Raw genomic sequence first — 21,973 nt, 5'->3', positions numbered from 1 at the left:
TTTTTTTTTGCCTCTATATCTTCAAGAGATTAACACTTCTGCACTTGAAATAAAAGAATACAAGGAAAGTAATATGTACATAAATTGTACGATTTTTACCTTAAGGCTCTTTGAAGATAAATTGTAAGGATGCGATGGCAATACACTGACACTTAACAGGATCAGATTTCCTTTTACTGACAGAATAATACCTCTGGTGCATTTTGAATTCCCCCCTATTTGCTGCTAGGTCTTCCCTGAAACCAATCTTCTCATTCTTTCACAGATTTTTGAAGTTTCCATTAGTATTTGTGGCTGGTCAGTAAATTAATAAGTCTGACCAGGTCAAGTGCTTGAAAAGTGAGTAGAACTAACTATCTTAGAGTGACATGGTGCATTCAGTGTATCATGCTGTTGTACCAAGATTTCTTCATATTTTTAAAATGAGATTTCTGCAGGCTGTCAGGAATCAAACTGTAAATGATGCATATTCATGACCTCTTGGAACTTTCAAATAAATCAGGGTTTTTTTTCCACATGATAGAATATGACATATCAAAGGCTAAAAGTAAATAAAATAAATGAAGTCAAGGCCTTATGTGTTGTCAACTGACAACTGCTTCATACTGTGGTCAATGAATTTGCAACATTTACAGATTCCCCGTGTCATACCATGCCAAGAAAAACCGACTAAAAACACATCAGAACACGATCCAAGCCGGCCACTCGCCGTTGGGGCGGCAAAACAGTTAGAGGAGAATCTACCTGTCCTGTTTGAAAATGTTTGCCTATGCTACATCTCCCCTGTCACACAGACCTTTAGATTGGAGTGCCTGGATCCTGTGATAAAACATGTCAAACAAAGGAATCTTAGCAGGGTTGAAATGTAGAAAAGATGGGAAAAATATGATTAATATATAAATTCAGAAAATAAAGTCAACCAGACAGTTAAGCATGTCTGATTATTTTCAATCAAAGCACTGAAGCACTGTCTTCAAAATTTTACCAATCTATTTAACAGTGCTGCTGTAATAAACAATAATAATAATAAAAAATAATAATTTAAAAAAAAAAGTTTAAAAAGGAGAAAACTGAACATCTGAACCACTGTTGAGCAATGAGCCCTCTAACAGTCATATTCCCCCTCAGAAATATTACACATACATATTTACACCACATGATGGTAATCAAGTAGCATATGTACAATGTATCAAACTTTGCAGGTGACATGCATAATGTGCATGGCAATGTGTTTTTGAACACTTTCTCATAGCAACTACTGTGAATGTAAATATGTAAATCATTGTGTCGATATTAATGATGCTGGTTTTTTTCCAAGTCTTCCTATGCTAATAAGTTAGCTATTTACACACTCCTTCTGAATAGGTATTTTATTGTTTTCAGGCGTGAAAATTGATGCTAGGTATACATGTGTGCAAAGATCCAGTGTTTATGAAATGACAATCATGTCTGTATACAGGTATGCATGGGACGTATATATGCCTCAAGTGTGAAAATGGGCTTACTGTTGGACTTTCATGTATGAAGCAAGCCTTGTCTTACATTAGACTGAAGAGGTACAGTGTAACTCCTCCCTTTGCAATTGGTTCCAATACAGTAGGACTTCTCTGAACTATCAGTGCTTAAATCATAAAACCACACGTTTTTAAACTCTTTTTAAATAGATCATTAACTCATTTTTAAACATCTTTTTAACAGATGATTCCCAGCTCATTAATTGTTTGTATGTTTGTTTGTTTATTTGTTTGTTTTTGGTTGACTTGACACTGCTGATATCTTTCTCTTTTCACAGGAAATGTCAGAACATGCACTAAATTCACCATTCTGGACATATTTTCCTGCATTGAAACAATCTTATATTATTAAATGCATCATTGAACAGCAGCTCTGCATGGCTGGAAATCTCATGTCAATTTTTTTTCCCCCCAATGTCGCTACATGTAGGTTTATGTCTTGGATAATGGGCCTAGCACAGTTTGGCATCAACCATTTATTGAAGAAAAACTGTCTACATTTTATGCAAGAAGAGCATTTCTATGTTGCAGTTTCCACATTTTCTTTGAACTGACAAGACTGAAACTACAGTATTGTAGCAGAAGACTGCAAGCACAAGAAAGCTAAAACATGAATAAAAGTTTATGGGAATGTCTTCTGTTTGACTATCTTTCTCTCCTTCTTTGTGACATTCTTAGATGTCCACAAATGCATCTGAACTATTAATTATCAGTTCAGAATTGTCTAAACCTCATTTTAAATGGGTGATACACTGTATACGTTCTTTCATGAACTTTACAGAGTATCAATCAAATCACAGTTATGTAAATTGTGTACCTCCTGTAGTTTGCAATTTAGGCTTTTATATCTATAGGCTCCTATATCAATAGCTCTTATATGTATAGGCTAGTATGTCCAGTGGCCCTTATGTCTGTATGCTCATACAGACTGTTTGCAAAGGCTCTTATGTCTACATCGTGTATATGCTCCCATATCCAGAGGCCTTTCTTTACAGGATATCTGATATCCAAAGCCTCTTAAATCTTATATCTATAGGCTTTTGAATTCCTAGTCCCATATATCTATGGACTATCATTATACAGGTTCTTTATAGGCTCCTATATCCATGGGTTCTTGTACACATAGGCTCTTATACATCTATGTCTATTACTGGCAAGCATGACAGCAATGCAGGGTGGAGTGGATTGTAATGAAGCATTGGTTGCTATGTGTATGTCACATTGGTCACATGGTAGATACATGCAAACAACATTAAACTTTTTAAAGACATGGGATGAAATTCTCAATGCCCTGGTTTCTCTTTGGAAAAAAAAAACAACTTTTATGGTTGAAATGGTGCTTGGTTTTTAGAAAAGCAAGCAGCAAAGTTTGACTCAAATAGCATCCTATTTTGACAATGGGAAATAACTAGGATTACATCCTGAATTTCTTCACTTGCTTTAGGTGCCTTTCACATCCTCTGAATTTCTGAATCCCACAACTGTCAACTGGATATGCCATTTGTAGATTGATGTAATGAAACATATGTTTCCAATTAAATTGGTCATATGCAGTGAATTGTTCATTTCTGTTTCAGAATCCTCCCTCCCCAAAATGATTCTTTGCAGATGAGGTCTACAACTTTGAAACAAATTAAAGATTTTAATCCTCTAAAGACAGCAAATCAACTGCATGATGAGAGATAAAATGCATATAGAATGTGAAATGTGCATTGGATGTAGAAAAAGGTAACTGATGTTGCTTATTCATATTCAGAAGTACTCCATTGAGTTAGCATAAGATATTGAACTTGTAGGAGTCAGTTTAAAGGAAATGGTTCATTTCTATGAGCCTCTTTTCCCTTTATTTCAAATAAAATACAACCACTAGCAGTTAAAATTTAGATCAAACCATGATCATGAGCAGAATCACAAAATTTCAGCCATGATCACTAGACTATTAAAAGAATGGACACCATCTCGCAATGGTCGCACCATTCTGCAATACCAGGAATTTGAGGAACCTTTACACTAGTCACTACTACTCTCATATGTTGTACAAGCGACAAATGTGCATGTTCTTGTCATATACACCAGATGTCACGGCGGGATGATGTTTTGTAGTGATAGGGAGACAGTGATGGGGGACTGATACCTTTAAGAGGTGAGGAGGGTAAGGTATGGTTCACTTACAGCTTGTATGGTCTGATCTCGGGAGCTCTCACCACCCTGAAGAAGTACAAAGTAGACACACATATTTTTTACACAACCCACCAGCCCCACAATCTTATCATCAGTATTCCGTTCTCCATTACTAGCTTCCTCCGAGTTATATCACACAGCCCAAATTTACTCTTTGACAAATGAAACATTGGAAGAGAAAGAATCATACGCTGGCTTTTGTGGGGGCATGCACTGTGGAGGAATTTTTCCCCTCTTTTCTTCTTCTTCTTTTTTTCAAACCAAACAGAGATATCTCCTTCAAAAATACATTGTAAGAATGAAATCTTTGCAATTTGGTCAACAGTGAATTTCCAAAACTTTTCACCATTACCAAACTACACTGTAACTAGCACAGGCGCATATGACAACGAAGTTGTCCATGTTTGCTAGCGATGAATTGCAATTTTGTCCACAATGGTATAGTCAACATATTCTTACAAGTAATGCAAATGGGAAAAAAGAAAGAGAGAAAAGAATGATGATGTCATGAAAATAGAGACGACACGGGTCAAGGGTTTGGGCATGCCTGACTGACTGCAAACCTAAAGAGGAGTGAAGAGACATTTATACAATGTATGATGGATGGCTTCACACTGTTAGTAAACGGCTGGAAACAAGACAACACTTTCCACAATATGATTCATGTCTTGGCATCCTGGGAATTTTGTAAGAACGTAGGTTTGCACTAAGTTGATGTGATTTGGGCATTTTGAGCACATTTGCTTATAGCTGAGTCTGAGATGGCAACAATAACAAGGCATCTATACAAAAATCAATAATTAAAAAAAGTTACCACATGTGGCACTTGACTACAATGACATCACAAGTGGTTTTCACGAGATTATCCTGCATCTTGGTAAAAACCAATGAAACATCCAAGACATTATCCTTTACAGATCTTGATCTTTTTTCTAAACAAATCTTAATCTCACAACAACCTTTGCCTGTTCAGGCTTGTCTTTTGCTTTCTCTTTGCGACAAGATTCATATGATTATGATAGCAAGCACTAGACTGCCATGAGTTATCCGTACAATTTAGATCTATACTTGCCTAAAGATCATTTGTTATATCAGTCCCTTCTTAGTTCTAGCAAACTATGATAACTCACAAGAGGGACACACCAGGACGTCATGCCCAACAGCTGTGGCAAAGCATATTTTGTCAACTTGGGCTACACTCATGCTATTTGCCTTCTAAGCCATTCATTCACTTTTTTTTATTTTTTCAAAGCCAATGATAGCCATTCTCTGCCACAATACACAGCCAAAAACACATAATCTTTTCTTTGCTTGCAATTACAACATTTACTTTGACAGAAAGGCAATGCCAAGCAGCTAATAACATTTGTTCAAAAGCTAATCAAAACTGAAGCTAGCAGTTAACACACCATGAACCCTAAGGAATTTGATGCTTGCCTGATTCGTTTCAAGTTATATTTGACCCTGGTACAATTTTTCTGTAGAGCCCCTTCATAGTATGCCACTATGGCATTGTACAAATCTCAACAGGGACCTACCTAATATGTACAAATCTTTACACATACCTGGTAGGTATCTATACACACTTCAGCTTACACACACTGCTTTAGTGAGAAATGGGTAAAATTTACAGGAGTCTATCAAAACATGGGGACCACATGAACCTTTTGAACCTCCTTAAGATGATTCTTGTCAAATCAATATTTCAAAATCAACTCTAAATATCAAAATATGTAAAATGTCCTTGTGCAATTTATGCAATTCTTCGTTTTTATTGAGTACCAAAAGGCTCTACAAAATGGACAGATGAGAGATAAATGCTCTGAAGATTGAACAATTATTACTGAAAAATGAAGAATTCAAGGATAGATAATGCAGGACTTCCACCAACAACAAAAAGGCTCTGAGAACTGAAGCTCACTCTAGCCTTCACATACCAAAGCAAGCCATTGCTGCCACTGTAATAACCAACTTTCAAGAGAAGTTTTGTGTACAATATTGTCATATGAACTGGCTAACTACTTTCTGAATCTGGAGATCTTTAAACTTGACTCACTTTGAGGATTTGGGGGATCACTTGTACCATTTCAACGACTTTTTACACCTGCTCCTAAGAATGATTCTTGTCAAGCTTGTAACAGTCATTTTTTTATTTTATTTAAGTGAATGTAAACAACACAAAGTTTGCAGATGACAGACAATAGAGGGCAGCAAACACTTGATGAAAGGTAAAAGGGGACAATCACAAAGTCTTGAGCCCTTGGCAGAGGCCAGCTTAAAATGATACAGAACAATATTTCATATGTCTGCAGCCACAAATCATACTTCAAACTAAAAAGCACTATGGAAAATCACTCTCCTCACTTAAGAAAGATAACAGCTAAAGTCTACAGAGACTACAATTTTGGTGATGCATCAAACGTTCACAATCTGGCAAATGTACAGCGCACTGGACATACAACTAGAACCACATTAGCGACGTAAAATCAAGTCTGGTAATCCACTATACATCAAATTACTCTCATACCTTGTCATGGTCTAAGTCACCATCAGCCTGGATCACAATCTTCTTCTCAACTCTGGTCTCCGTCAATTCACCCTTCACAGTCTGTAGCAGTGAACATTGAGTAAAGAATCAACTTTAGAATGAGATGTGCTTTGGTTACTTCAAGCTTCTGTAAACATGAACCTTTCACACTATTAGTGAACACTATCCAGTGAATTGCAACTGGTTGTAATTTCACAGACAAGAGCATTTCTTTATATTCTCATACTTTCCAATCAAAGCGAAATATTAACAGACTAATTTTTGTATTCCAGTTCAGCGGAGAAAAAAAAATACATGAATATTTCCTCATGATGAAATATTCTTAACATGCAGGATACATAACTTCTCAAAAGAGTTGTGGGAGTGTTTCTAGGTTCAGAAAGATCCATGCATTCCAAATATAACCACATCAAGTTTTACTAGAAACGCAAACAAATAGCACGGAAAAGTGAATTATACACTTATTATGAAGAAACTGATAACATGCACGCCATATAAAAATAACTATAAAAATATTACTACAGCCAACCATAACTTGGGTTCATGGCACAGGATTTTTGAAAATTTCCAAACTAACACTGCAGTTTCAATGCATACTTTAGACCATCTACATTTGACAAATTAAGAAAGTGCATCAGTCTACTAAACTGAGGCTTAAGTTTTAAGGACAAGTTCACCTTCATAAACATAAGGATTGAGAAAATGTAGCAATATTAGTAGAACACATCAGTGAGAGTTTGAGGAAAATTGGACAATCGATGCAAAAGTTATGAATATTTAAAATTTTTGTGTTGGATCCACTGGATGAGGAGACTACTGCAGCTTGTGAGTCATATGCGTACAACAGTATAAAGAAAATGTAAAGAAAATTCAACATATTTTCACTTTTTTCGCACAATAAAAGAGCACCTGACTTGCCTCTTCCTAAAGGCAGGGGGAATAATATTACCCATAACATTTGTCGGTAACGACTCAGGGGAATGTGTACTTTTTTCAAAACATGACATTTTGTGAAATTCTCTTTATATTTTCCTTATATTGTTGTACGCATGTGACATCTAAGTTATTCACAGACTGCAGTAGTCTTCTCATCCAGCGGTTACTGCACAAAAACTTCAAAAATTCATAACTTTTGAACGGATTGTCCGATTTTCCTCAAACTTTCAATGATGTGGTCTACTGATATTGCTACATTCTCTCAATCCTTATGTTTATGAAGGTGAACTTGTCCTTTAACTTTAATGACTACTGTATACTCCACACATTTCGCAGGGTTTTCATTTTTGTGCATTTCTTGACTTGTGCTATTCGCATATTTTACAACGTCATAAAAATATCAACTCTGATAGCAACATTAGAGTGACATGCATGCTTACATTTCTCCATTCATTACTGTCTTCCTAAATCACTATTTTATAACCACTCGCGAAATTTTTGGGAAATCTCAATCTGCGAAAAATTAGACTTACTAAATATCAGGCGTATACAGTATTCTTTCGATAAACCCCTCCTGTGTTGGAGACTTTGTACAGTGTATAAAGCTATGGGGTTTTCTGTGCCAATCAACACTCACACTACTTATCATTCATTGCCATTCTCACTGTCTTCACCATTATCACTACTGACTACCCCTCTGTCATACATTACCTTGGTGATATGTGTTGTTGTCGTCATTGACCTCGACTCGCTGGTCATCGTCTGGGCACTGATCAGGGTGCCTGGTTCCTCATCGTTGTCCCTGTCGGGCTCCCCTTCGTAGGTGATGGTTGTGTTCTCTGTCTTCACGTAGGGTACGTCCCTCGTCAGCTTGGAGTCGTCTTCGGTACTCTGCTGTTGCTGAACCAACATGGCCGTCTTGACAAACGGCGAGGCTTCCTCGACGTCGGGCTCGGCGGCTACCATCATCTCTTCATCCTCCTCCTCATCGTCCTTTTCACCCTGGTGGGTGTGGAAGCATACGATATCAACATGCAATACAGAGTCGACAGTAAAACTAGCTTACATGTATGTGCAATTGCAGGTGTTCTGACTACAGCTAGTTAATACCACCTTAAATAGCCATGACAGAATATTGTACACCATCTTTCATTATGATTAGATATGATATGGAAAATGAAATGGTGTCATTATGGTTTATACTGAAACCTCATGTGATGTGACACATTATAAAATAATGAATTTAATATCAGAATTTAACATTTATCCAACAAGGAGGAATATTCAGTGATGAAATAAACATATTCATCAAAGCAAGGAGCATACTTTGTACGTATTTAAGCAAAACTCCTCTCATACTTTCTATTCTATAGTGAAACATGGATAAAAAAAGGGATGGCATATCATCTCGACAGAAAACTTATCTTACAAAATACCTTTTTAATCCTCAATGTGCCTTCTTTGCCAGTTGGCACAAATGTTTGGAAATTGTGAATAAACAGAGATTACATAATCCCCCTAATCCCAATTATCTCATTAATGCCTTCCTATTGGACTACGACACATAGCTATACCTGAGTGGGCTTGCCTATTTATCCCTAGGTCAAGTTTTGGAAGGATTACTGAATGCTTAAAGGCATAATTTAACATTTGCAGATAAAACAAAAACCCAGCATTAGTGTTTTAAAATAGTTCTAAAATGTGAGTTAGGGATAGAAACAACTACTGTAAAAACTTGAATCCATATGTTAAGTATATTGAAATACACAAAATGTGTACAATAGTTATAACAAAAATGTTTCCAGACTAAACCGTCTACCGTTATGGTTTAATGAGAAAAATACTGATGCATGTATCTCCTTATATTTTAGGCTTTATTGAGAAAAATTTATATGGCAGGGTGTTTTGTGATACAACAGACATACACATATGCATCAAATGTGATATCTCGAACATTTTTTAAAATCACTGCTCCCAAAGGTAAACAGGACCTTTAAGAAAATGCCTGACAAGTTATGTTAACTGCCTGGGCCCATGAAGGATCCCTCCCCCCCCCCCCCCCCCCCCCCCCCCAAAAAAAAAAAAAAGAAATCTCACATTCTAAGTAGTCAAACACTGTAAAAGCAACAATGTTGTACTTTAATGATTATTGTCACCATAATAAATTCTAATAGTTACTTGATGTTTCTATGAAAAAGAAGTGATTCTAAAGTGATGTTCAAAATATGGGTGCAGAAAATAGCTGCCAAATAGATAGTGTGAGGACATAGAATGTCTGATTGTGAAAATTAGTTCTTTACAATGTGAGATGAAAATGACATAGAATGAATCTGCACCCTGAATGGGAAGAGATGATCTTAAACATATCTTCTATATATGCACTCCTGTGTCTTTGTAAAGATCTGAAGTTTTTCCATTCAAACATTTTGAACCAGATGCTAAACTGTCCACACCACTCCAACCCCCCCCCCAAAAAAAAACAAAAAACAAAAAACAAAAAAACTAGCTACACCTCTTTCTGACTTCTTTCATATTTCCGATTCATACTGCAGAAAACATAAACATAAATGAAATGACATCAACAAAAGTAACAATGCTATATAAAAAAAAAATCTATACCACTGCAGATATCAAGTTCATGTACCACTGTCACCATTTGGTAACACTGAATCAGAGTAGGTGCCTAGTATAGCAGTATAGATTCCAATCTAAATTGTTCATTTGAAACTGCAGCAACACAACCTAAAACTCCTGCAGTGAATACCACAGATAGAGTTCTATCACCAAACAAGCAATGAAGCGAAAGTTAAATGAAGTCATTAGTTTTCTGCATACAAGATAGAAAAGGGGCTCTAGGTATCACAGATACAAGGAGACACATAACGCTTGTATTACAGGGTTGTAATTTCTGAGACTGCTGAAAAATCACAGAAAAGTAAACTTCATCTGACAGTGTCAAATTCTGCTTGCAAGGACAAATTTTCATCACATACTGGAATGAAAGTCACTCCAGGATAGATTTTAATTACCAACAAACATCCTCTGTAGATGATAAAAAAAAAAAACACCAACCAATTATTGAGAATTGTATATAGAAGGAAATGTTGCCACCAAGTGTAATTAGGAGTCTTCCAATTTACCAGAAAAGATTGTATTGCTATATGAAAGGAATAATGTGGGACTGAAAATGAATTCACGTTCAAAGTAAAAGGAATGCATCATTTTCTTAATGTATGAGTTGACAGCAACAAACACAGGTGCAAATGCTAGTTGTGGAAAAAGTTTGTAAGTCAACACACACATGAATATCCTTGCAATCTACAAACTACATCCTTAGGTGAATGTTAGACACTCCAAAACTGTTGTTAGTACACTCTCCACCATAGCTAGAGTTAGGGAGATATCTTTGACACCTCAAGAGTAGATTTCTTGTTATTAAGTTTAATAAAAATGTACGATGGACAAATAAGGCAAGGCTGCTGCTAAGACTGATGCGCACATTTTTCTGCAAGTAAGCAGAAAACAAGAATGACCTGTTGGATGAGTCTCATACTCTGAAAACAAGAAGAGAAATGATAAGTGACAATTCAACGGGCACACATACACACACACAGACACTTTGGGATGAGTGAAAATGGCTTTGACAAGTTGAGAGACATTTTTCATCATCAAGCTGATGCTGAAAACACTTAAAAATGGGGAAAGATTTTGATTGAACAAAAACTGAGAAATGTTCAGACGGATTAGCAGATGTTCAACATTTGAAGACAATGACTGAAACTGATTGCAAAAAGAGACGGGGTGGACATGAGAAATGGGCGAGAGTTAGCATGATGCCACACCTCTTCCGGTCCTTCGTCACCCAGCTGGCCCACTACTGCCACCCCGAAGGGCAGGGCAGACTCTGCCTCGGCAACCTCAGCAGCAGCAATGGGCTGTTCCTCTACCGGTGGTTCCACCTGTACCTCATCTAGGTCGGTCTCTGTTGGTGGCAGGCTTTCTAGTCGGATGACCAGCCCCTTTCCGGGGACAGTCTCCACTCCCCGTACCTCAGACAGTAAGAAAGCCTCCTCTTTCACCATTACCGTTTCCTTCTTCGTTATTACCACCTCCTTTGACACCACTTCATCCTCCTTCTCCTCCTCCTCCTCCTCCTCCTCTTTTTCCTTCTCCTGTTCTCCATCCACCTCCTCCTCCTCCTCTTCTTTCTTTTCATCTTCCTCCTCTGGTTGAGGCGAATCATCCTGGCTGGCCCCAACTACCACCGTCAGGACTGGCTCTGGAGCCTGGGGCGGTTCTGGGGCCTGGGCCGGTTCTGGAGCCTGGGCTGGTTCTGGGGCCAGGGCCACCTCAGTCTGGGGTGCCCAGATGACTGGTGGCTCGCTGGCAGCCTGATCAGCTTCTGGCTGCTGTTGGTACAATCATTACTTGGCTGGTTAGTTGGAACCCTAGGGGTTATTTTTCCTTTCAGTACGAGGTAATACCACCTCATTAGATAAGCTGTTGGAATCATTATTGCCATGTAGGTCAGGAACCCCTCCCCGGAAAGTGCGTAACTACAAAATCAGGAGTAAGGTACTCATCTCATTGAATATGTTATAATTATGAGGATATCAATGACAAAATTCTCACAGAAATGTGACATGAGTTTTCATGTAAAAGAAATAAAATCTACTTGCAAAGCCTTCAAGAATTCTCAGCTTTAAAGGAAATGTTGCTCTTTTGGGGCTTTTCAAGGATCCAAAAAGAAATAGAATGAACCCTTCCGAGAGGGGTGTCCAACAATTCCAGAAAAAGCTCAAGAGACGTATCATTTGTTTGGATTAACAACAACAAAAAATGAGAGATTCAGTTATCTTTATTAAGAATTTCAAAGTTTGTTACTGCTCTTTTCTTTCTCCTCCTTCATTACAACACAAGCAGATTTTGGATCTCCTAATACCAACTAGTTGGTCTCCAAAGCAATGAATGTGTAGATGTCTGCCTCATACTGACCAAAAGAAATCATGCATAGATGGATATCTATCAAATGATATTACTGTATTGAAATAAAATGTCACGAATACAACTGATCATATGGATGCCAAATAATTTGTATTGAGTAGACAAAGCTTGAATAGGGGGAAGACATCCCAGTAAGAACATTTTTGTAATAAGAACAGAATCAAATTAACATATTATCACTGGATACAATTGTAGATTTAATTGAGCCAGAGTAATTTGTATAATATACAGCAGCTCTGTACAGTTTCTACAACTATCACGCAGATATTGAAGATTTTTCATGAAAGGCGCATAAGAGTAATCTTTCTAATTTTCATATAAAGCACCATTTTGCCATTTTCTCATTTTATATTTTGAAGCTTGAATAGATATATGCAAGAAATTAATCGACAAAGACTTGAGGAAAAAAATCAAGATTCGCCATGTTTTGAATAGTAAATCTTTGCAACTAGACTTTTGGCCTTGAGTAGTGTGAGTTTCTATTGACATGCTATTCTACATCCATGTTGACTTTAATATACAGAGAAAAATAAAATGAACTGAATGGTAGCAGCTATTAAAATTGAATATGAAATAGAAAGGTTGAGGAATTCTACAATTTGAATGATGTTTTCACAAAATAGTGATAGTGGTCCAAATCACTGAAACAAATCAAATGATGTAACACAAACACTAATATCTATGTAACAACAAACACTAATATCCATATCTATATCTTCACTAAATTTACTCTTTTGAAATGAATTAAAGAGGTTGAATCATCGTTGGGTCACATAAATTTAACAATGATGCATTTTAAAAGGGAGGAAGTTACAGCTTTGAAGTACATGTATCAAACAAAAATGTAATTTTAATATTTTCGTACTCAAATGAGAACAGTTGCAACATGATAACATCATTACTTTATTTGCATAATTTGCATTATGTGATCACGACCAATATCACAGTTTTATAAAAACATGAACTTTTGAATTGATTTATTTTTTTCTTTTCTTATGATTCCATGCTAAGATTTCATAAAGATGAAACTGAATGCTATGCAGTCTTCTGTGTAACACTAATGATGTTAAAGCATGATACAATGAGCTGCTGGTAATTTCTTGAGTATTGAAACCATGTACTGAAATGCCTGGCTACACAGGTACAATGTATTATGGAATGTGGATGCCGTTTGATGAAAATACGTGACTGACCCTGGACTTTGAGCAAATAATATGTCATGCTGGGCAAAGCTTGAAACTCAGTAATTAAACAAACAAAAAATGAGGACAAAGCCTCACAAACAAGCTACAGTAGCTACAGTACAAGTTTTGGTTAACACCGTCAGAAGAGCCAACAACACAAGCAACAAAGTGTCCTGATACACCATAACATCATTAAATCTAAAATGATGTATACTGTATTGCAATACAGCTTTAAATACATTGTATAGAAGAGCAAAATAAATCATGAAAAAAAAGTAACAAGGCAAAAGGAAGAGTTTTGCTTGTCTCTTCATTTTGTGCATTTATTTCCTTTCATTTCTTTATTTTTAACTTTCACTATTATTTCTCTTTTACTGCAGGCAAATGGGACTGTAAGAGAATTCTGCATGTTAGAAAAACCCAGAGGTAATAAAGTTCTGTTTGCACCATCAGGGAATTTTTCATGACATATGCAGACATTGTTTGATACTCTGCTGGACAGATGAGAAAACATATTCCCTTGACTACAGTTCACATATATTAGGGTAATATTACTCCCTCTGCTTTCTCAAAAAAAGTTAGTCAACTGCTCTTTCATAATGGTAGAAAAATCACATTTTGTGGAATTCACATTATATTTTCGTAATATTGTTGTTCTGTCACCAACTGTTGTACTCTTCTCATCCAGCAGTGGCTGCACTGGAACTTTAGAAATTCATGACTTTGAACAGATTATGCGATTTTTCTCAAACTCTCACTGGTGTGTTCTACTGATAATGCTGCATTTATTCAAACCACGTACTGGAAAACCAGAAATGTTCACATGTATCTTGATTTTGCAAATTTCGCGAGAGCCAAGATTCGCAAAATTAAAAGGTATGCGAAAGTTCTTGTCTCTGCTATGTGCATGGAATGCCAATGGCAATTCACAAAAATTTCACGTTGCGAAACTATCTTGCTTTAGAGTATGTGGAAACTTCCTCTTTAATGCCATTACCAACATTGCTTTGAGTAGTATCAATATCAGTACCTCAGTACCTGTTTTTACTATGTCAGCTGTGTTAGTATCGCTTTTGTTACCACTATCATAATAACAATCACCATCATCACCATCCTTATAATATCCAACTAGCAAATACTCTTCTACATAATGCTACCTACAGGATTCTCTACCTGAAATGAATCTCAAAGATTTAGTACTTGTTGCTTTAACCAGAATACTGGTCTACAGGACAGACGATGGGTCAAACATCACCTTACCAGTTGTTATATGTATTGCAACAAGTTTTCTCTGTCGACCACAACCTCAACCAGCGTGTGGTTGGTTTCTTCCATTACAGCCACAAGCAGGAATTGAAAGACGCAAAGCAAGTAATTTCAGCAATCTTCACTTCCCAAATGCTTGAAGGTTCTTCTCCTGCACAAACTTTAATATCTGTCAGTTGTTCTTTCATTTTTTTTCCTTTCAGCTATTTTTTGTGGCACAGCAGAGCAACATTCGCTTAATAATCAAATCTGCCACCATCTTGGCAACACTCTTTGCAACAAACAGAATCCATTGCACAGGGGGAAAAAACAAACAAAAACAAATCTTGATAGTTGCAGCAACTTTACACAGGATGGATACCAGGTCGTTTATAACTGCAATATAATTATGACATCACAAAGGAAGGGTAAATCATTGTTATTCTGGGGGAAAAGAAATTGATCACACAATCAGCAAATTTCCAGGAAAGAAAATAATGGCATTAACAATCAAATTGGTTGCAGGTTTGCCATAATTTCCACATCTTAATTAATGCAAGATGGCAGCAGTATAACACGATTAGAGTCACACCATATCAAGCAAAGGAAACACATAGTGTGCAACAGAACTAGAGCTTGCATCTAGAACTGTGTGTGAGACAAAGTTCATTTAGCAGAAATGCTGGACTCACAATTTGTTTTCCAAGCTACAAACTTGCATACCACACAAGATATTTGCAGAAAACAAAATGGAGAAAATTTAGATTTCCATTTTTATTTTTTTCCCTTGGATGTTTGCTTGATGACATTAAAAAAATCACCAAGTCAAATATTTCCCTTCTCTATGACAAGACAAATTGTAAGAGGTAGCGAGTTCAAGGTTCAGAGAAAATATTGACTGCCTTTAGGATTTAGAGATAATATTGACTGCCTTCAGGATTTAGAGAAAATATTGACTGCATTCAGGATTTAGAGAAAATATTGACTGCATTCAGGATTTAGAAAAAATATAGACTGTCTTCAAGATTTAGAGACAATATTGAATGCCTTCAGGATTTAGAGAAAATATTGACTGCCCTCAGGATTTAGAGGAAATATTGACTGCATTCAGAATTTACAGAAAATATTGACTGTCTTCAGGATTTAGAGAAAATGTTGACTGCTTTCAGGGATTCAAAGAAAATATTGACTGCTTTCAGGATAGCTTCATATCTATCGTGTCATCTATACAAAATATACAAGGACAACTGTCATGATAGAGAGATAAAATATGATTCACACTCATCAACTGAGAAAGACAAAAAAGTAGCATGAGAGATTAATATACAATGAAGTACATACATGTTTCTAGTATGAAGCAAAGATATACAGCTTGTTGTATAGTACAGGTCAATTTTTTGTTAGACATGGGTTTTGCATGAACATGATCAAACAGACTCAGCCTTTTAATAGAGACAATAGCCTTGAAACATACACACATACATAAACACACACACACACACACACACACAAACACAAAGATAGAGACAGGAAAATATGTACCAGATATGAACAAAACTGAAAATTGAAGTCAGGTGATTGAAGCTAAGCATGAACCCCTTTAAATACATCAGTGAGAATAATTTTGAAGATTATTGGGTATATACATGTACAGCCATAGAAAGAGGCATGGTTCACTAAATGTTATAGATACAGTTTGTGTGTCTGAAGAAATAGATGCTATCTTGTGGTAGAAGAGAGAAGACACCTTCTAGAATCCATATAAGGCAGGATGGATGCTAGCGCTGCTGTAAGCATGGGGATACTGAGTAAATATAGGAGTTAATATAAATGTCAAGAAAGAAAGGCTGAATATACATTAGCACTGAGAGAGGAATTAATAATGATTCAAATGAATAGTCGTGAGCTGCTCATATTTTTCTGGGATGCAAAAGGACAGAATGTGCTTATACGCTTTTTTTTAACTACTATTTAGTATATGTGACTTCAATGCTGATGTCACAATACCTCATTTGCATAGCTGTCAGTGACGAATGTTTTGACCGTTGTCGTGGTGATGATTTCAGGTCCCTCGGTGATCTCGAGCCGTGTTGGCTCACCCTCCAACAAGTCTGGTTGCTAGGAGACACAAAAATGATCGTTTCAACATTTTTCAACACACCACTTAGAAGCATAGGCACCGTTTGTATACGCCTCATAGAGGGGGGGGGGGGGGGGGGGGAGGTTATGTTCTAAACCAATACCTGATGAGGCATTAAACATTAAAATCATTCACAACACAAGCAGTCATAGCCCATGTGGCATACTGCTGCATACACCTCAATCTTAGAAACTGCAAAACCATAGGGAACCTTCAAGGGCGTAAGGATAAAATGGTAATTTAGATATCACATGAAATGCACTCAACTCATTTTGACACTTCCACTCACACAAGTTATGTACATGTGCATACTTACAAAAAAGACATACAAGCCAAGTTGTGGTTAATGGTAACATGATTAGTATGAACAAACTGATGATAAAAGAATAAACTGAAAGAAAGAAGCTGCCATTGTTAATGAGTCAAATTTTAGCAAACTCCAGTCTAAACAGACTGAAATTTTAACAAACTCCAATTTACTAGACTCTAATCTTAGCTGACTCTAATTTTAGCACACTCCAATTTTAGCTGACTCCATTTGAACAGAATCCCAATTTTAGCTAACATCATGTTCAGCAGACTCAAATTTTAACAGACTTCAGAACAGATGTGGGGAAAGTTCCAAACTTTCATTTTCTCGTTGTTGTTGGTTTTTTTCCATTAAATCATCATTTTTATTTGACACTTTACAAACTAAAATCCATTTGCATGAGAATTAGGCTCATGTATTGCTAAAACACTCTGCAATGGATAAGAAGTAACCTCTGTAGTACTTCCAAAAACTAATGATAGAATTGCACGACCATTCTATATAAATAATAACTGACTGGGTTTTCAGGAGAGCAGAGAAAAGCAGGAATGTGATAGGAAAGTACTGTTTAAAGACAGCTACAACGTAAAAGTTCCTCAACTATATATATATTCAACATACAGTAGTGACCTGAAGTATCAGATGTTAGTAAAAGAAGCACACAGAAAATACACTGTAAATCACACCATAAAAATTCTTCATTTATAATATCTTGACAACAATAGACCAAATAAAAAAAATAAAAATAAATAAAGTGAGAGTGAGAACTCTGATTTGCGTCAAGTTACTTACAAACAGAGGGCTAAAAATCATCAAATATATCAACCTCTCTGTAATAACCAAAGCATTTCACAAATTTTGTTTCTGTCTTGGTGGAGAGAGAAGGTAAGAATGGCAAAGCAGGGTAAAAGAGACACTATCAACCATGGAGTCAATATAAGTTAGTGAAGACATTTTTCCAGCACACACATACACACATTTATGTCATTTTGCACATTCACAAAAACATTTGTGTCCATACCATCTGCTGAAAAATCAAACATATGTTAGTGAAAGAGCACCATACTTCTGGAGAGTTTTGAAGAAAATGAAAAGCAATGACAGAAAAGATGAGAGTAAAGCATATGATAAATCAAACGTGATATTTCTGAAAGGAAAATGAGAGTTAAATGGGTCAAAATGTTGAAATGCAGAAGAAGCGAGAAACGGTGAGAGAAAGGTTAAGAAAAGACGAGTTACCTCATCTTCCGGTCCATCTGAACTCATCGTTGTTGTCTTGGTTTCCGTGACAACCTCACCATTCTATTAAAAGATGGAATGATCAACAGTGACACTGACAGACACAATTAACCACAGACATGCACTGTATTATTTCAACCTACAGTGTACATAGCCACTGCTGTATTTTCCAGCATAGTTTTTCACGTTTACCAGCACGCTTCCAGGTGGTCTAGACCAACTTGCACACCATTTACAGAAAAGGCACTGAGTGATCATCAAACATATAACTGAGCTCCAATATTGGAGTGAACTACAGCACAAACAACACAAATCAATTCTAAACATTATGTGAGGTCATGATACTCAGTAAAAGGAGAAACATATACAGTGAAGCCACTTCCAATCATATTTGTGCACTGGAAAACAAGGGGGTGTAAAACAAAACACGACAGGGAAAGTGAATGTCTCCAACTTCATTATCACTTTGTGACCTGGGGGGTGTTTCATAAAGCTATTCGTAAAGTTACGAATGACTTAAGAACGACTGGCAATCTGTTCTGATGTGCTATACTCATCAGAATTTCAATAATTCAGCACAAGAACTGATCACCAGTCGTTCTTAAGTCGTTCGTAATTTTACAAACAGCTTTAAGAGACACCCCCAAGCTTTGACACCAAAAAGGTTGTCATCATCTTTGAGAGTAAAATAGAGATAGAGAGACCTGATGCCAACCTAGTCCCCACTTTCTTGGCATGAGAACATATAGAAGGAAATGAATGTTTGACACCATCTAAGTGAGTTTTCCTTCCAGAGCAAAAGTGTGATACCAACCTCATCCCCAGTTCTCTCTACTGTGTACGTCGTAGTCTTGGTAGTGGTGACCGTTGTGACTTCTTTGTGGTATGTTCCCAGGTCAGGGTCCGCTTCTGCTTCTGGATCCACGGGTGGACTCGACGCCATGTTGTCAGCTGACCGCTGCAGGGAGTAAAGAAAACCAAACGAGTAAGGTAAAAGCACATTGGCCCACTGACAGAATAACGCATGTTACCTCAGTCATTTCTTGAAATAGACAACACGAAAAATGAGCTCATTTCAATTTTTGAGGTGGATCAGTCCTTGGTGGTTAGAGTTTTCTGAAGTTTTTGACCAGCAATGTCTTCATGAATCACGTTCCTTTCACGATGCTCAAAAGAAAAGTTTTCTGAGCATTTCTCTATTGTACAGTTCATGTTTCTCAAAGATTAACGCAAAACACAATGGAAAGCAGCGACCACCTGTAAACTCCACAAAACAGTGTATCTACTATTAGAATTTTTGGTGTTCTTGTATCACACTGCAAAATCACTTTGATCACAAATCTGCCAGTTTTAGATATTTCCTTTAGGTATTATATCATCAATGCAATGTTAATCCAATCTAATGTAATGTTTAAGAAATGATTAGAATAGCCAGAACCCCCTCTGGATTTGCCTTTACATAATCATGCAATTACAGTCACACATTCAACAGTCTCACAATTTCTACATCTGGCAATTGAGAAGTGGCCACGTTCACTTGAGTATGAGGTTAGTTTTGATCCAAGCCGTACAAACAACAAATATGAAACATACAAAGGTTCATTCCGGTGTACAATTGCATTACATTACAATATCCAAACAGGCAATATCTGTATTAAAGGAATTAGGGATCAAAATTATCTCATGTGTAGCAGAACTACATTGTATTTATCTCTATTTTTTCTTTTTCTTTTTTGTGAATGGGAAATCACTTCTAAAGCAATTACATGTCTACATGACTCCAGTCTTATCATGATTTTAAATAAATACAGATGGACTAGTCAAATTTTCTTGGCACAACACTCTTCTTCTATTTTCATTCCTGAGTTATCATATCAAAGTGTCTAACATGTCTCTTTATTCACACAGGTACAAAATTCTTTAAATGCACACATCAGCAATTGTGGTTAAAGGAAAATAGTTTCTTGAAATCAGAGAATTGGGGCAATTTTTCTGTGATTCCAAAGAAGATGGGGACATGATGGCATGTGAAGTTCTTCTTTGCCATATATGGAACAAGAAAATGAATGGTGAATCTCCACTGTGAAAGAAACATTTCTCCATTCATGAGCATAGCCTATTAAAGCTAACACTACTTTATTTCACTCCGAGACTTGCGTAGCACAGATTTTGGAAAGACCTTGCCAAGTTTGTTCTATAATATTTCTTTTGCAAATTCTGCCAAATTCCAGACACATTCCTCTTAACTAGCAGGATTATCAAAATCAAAAGAAAACAAAAACTAGGTGATAACAATAGATAATAACAATCATCAACAACAATACTTGTGTGCATGTCTGGAACAATGAAATTTATTTCACAATGTGAAAAATGTATCTACATCAATTGTTTGCTTTAAGGGAAGCATTTTTTCTCTCTCCTTTGCTGTTTTTTAGGGGGGTGGGGAGTTTTACTGTTATTTCTTCAAGTGTTATTTGATGTATTCTTGAACATTATGGCACAGTGAGGAACTGATTTATATCTGTTACTATGCACTGTAATTGTTACTTCCAAAAGCTGTACTGAAACTGTTTTGTCAGCCTAGTATGGTTTCCAAGACTAGTTGTCTACCATCCTTGTTGACAAGGTTTGAGTTGATGGAAGAGGTTTCATTGAAAAAAACAGCCGCACAATGGGACAAATTCCTTGTAAAGGTCATCGTAACAAACAATGTCTCTCTCTCTCACAAATGTAAGGTGAAAACGAAGTAAAACTAAGTCTGCATTTGGTTTACTATATCAGTACTCCTGTTGGAAAAAAAAAATGCAGTTGATACGATTATGAATTATATAATCAAACCCATCCTGACTTCCTGGCATATTGCAGTGGAATTATCCATTTTTTTTTTTGGCAAGATGCATGAAATAGTTTGCTTCTAGCAGCTTTGAAAAAAGCATATATACACAGACATACAAAGAGACTACAATACAGTTTGATATTTGGATCTTTTAATGCAGTATTTTCTATCCCAAGACAATATAGGCCCCTTTAACTCTATCTAAACAAAATGACACTACATTTAGTGTGATTGTGTGTTCATGTGTTTCGTCTTTGCAGTTTAACATAACAAGACAAAGCTTGCACAATGCATTACAACAAAAGACTGCACAGGATTGGACAGACACACTGGCACGAATTCCACGGCAAGAATACACGAAGCAAACCAACCCACTATCAGGTGTCGTATCAAAAAGAATCAAACCAAGAAGAGGAATGCCTTTTCACTTTCCACATAAAACAAACGGGAGTTGCATAAACAATCCAACGCAAGTCAGAAGGAAGGAAAAGAAATCACAGTGGTTAAAGTGGTTTGTGTTGTTCTGACACATAGCACTCCAAGTACCAGCTAACAGGCTCACAGAATTTAAACTTCATGCCACTAGGAACTTAACAACAAGAGGACATAATCTTTTCTTTTTTCTTAAATAATCAGAAATTTAATGAATGGAATAGGTATATCTATAGATGGAAAGAGGGCTGATACAGACAGGAATTAATTTATTTTGATAGATCTCTGGATAATGGAATGGTCTGAAGGATGAGGGGTAAAATGAGGGGAGGATATCCTAAAAGAGAGACATGATTTTTTTTGTGTGTGTTTTAACTTCTCAGTTCGAAATGTTCTGTTCGCTC

The 21,973-nt window shown here is 36.5% G+C and overlaps 1 protein-coding gene across 9 annotated transcripts in view; it reads right to left on the bottom strand.

Moving 5' to 3' along the window:
* The window catches only part of LOC139742102 (protein 4.1-like), a 162,421-nt gene that overhangs the window by 7,914 nt on the left and 132,534 nt on the right, over window positions 1-21,973 (bottom strand). For 4 of the 9 annotated variants that reach the window (XM_071652664.1, XM_071652670.1, XM_071652668.1 and 1 more), the window contains 7 exons: window positions 19,116-19,259; window positions 18,302-18,364; window positions 16,620-16,730; window positions 11,022-11,588; window positions 7,891-8,181; window positions 6,223-6,303; window positions 3,687-3,722 (listed from right to left, as the gene is read on the bottom strand). In XM_071652664.1, coding sequence (XP_071508765.1) covers window positions 3,687-3,722; window positions 6,223-6,303; window positions 7,891-8,181; window positions 11,022-11,588; window positions 16,620-16,730; window positions 18,302-18,364; window positions 19,116-19,259 — 1,293 coding nt within the window. Of the gene's footprint in view, window positions 1-425; window positions 820-3,686; window positions 3,723-6,222; window positions 6,304-7,890; window positions 8,182-11,021; window positions 11,589-16,619; window positions 16,731-18,301; window positions 18,365-19,115; window positions 19,260-21,973 lie in introns of those variants that run through there. The other 5 variants (XM_071652669.1, XM_071652673.1, XM_071652671.1 and 2 more) reach the window with 4 other exon arrangements.

The sequence above is a fragment of the Diadema antillarum genome, unplaced genomic scaffold (assembly GCF_040938485.1).
Source record: "Diadema antillarum isolate AM-2024a unplaced genomic scaffold, OU_Dant_1.0 seq00000980_RagTag, whole genome shotgun sequence".
Taxonomy (NCBI): Eukaryota; Metazoa; Echinodermata; class Echinoidea; order Diadematoida; family Diadematidae; genus Diadema; species Diadema antillarum.
The sequence above is the reverse complement of the archived record's forward strand: the minus strand, read 5'-3'. Positions and strand labels throughout refer to the sequence as shown.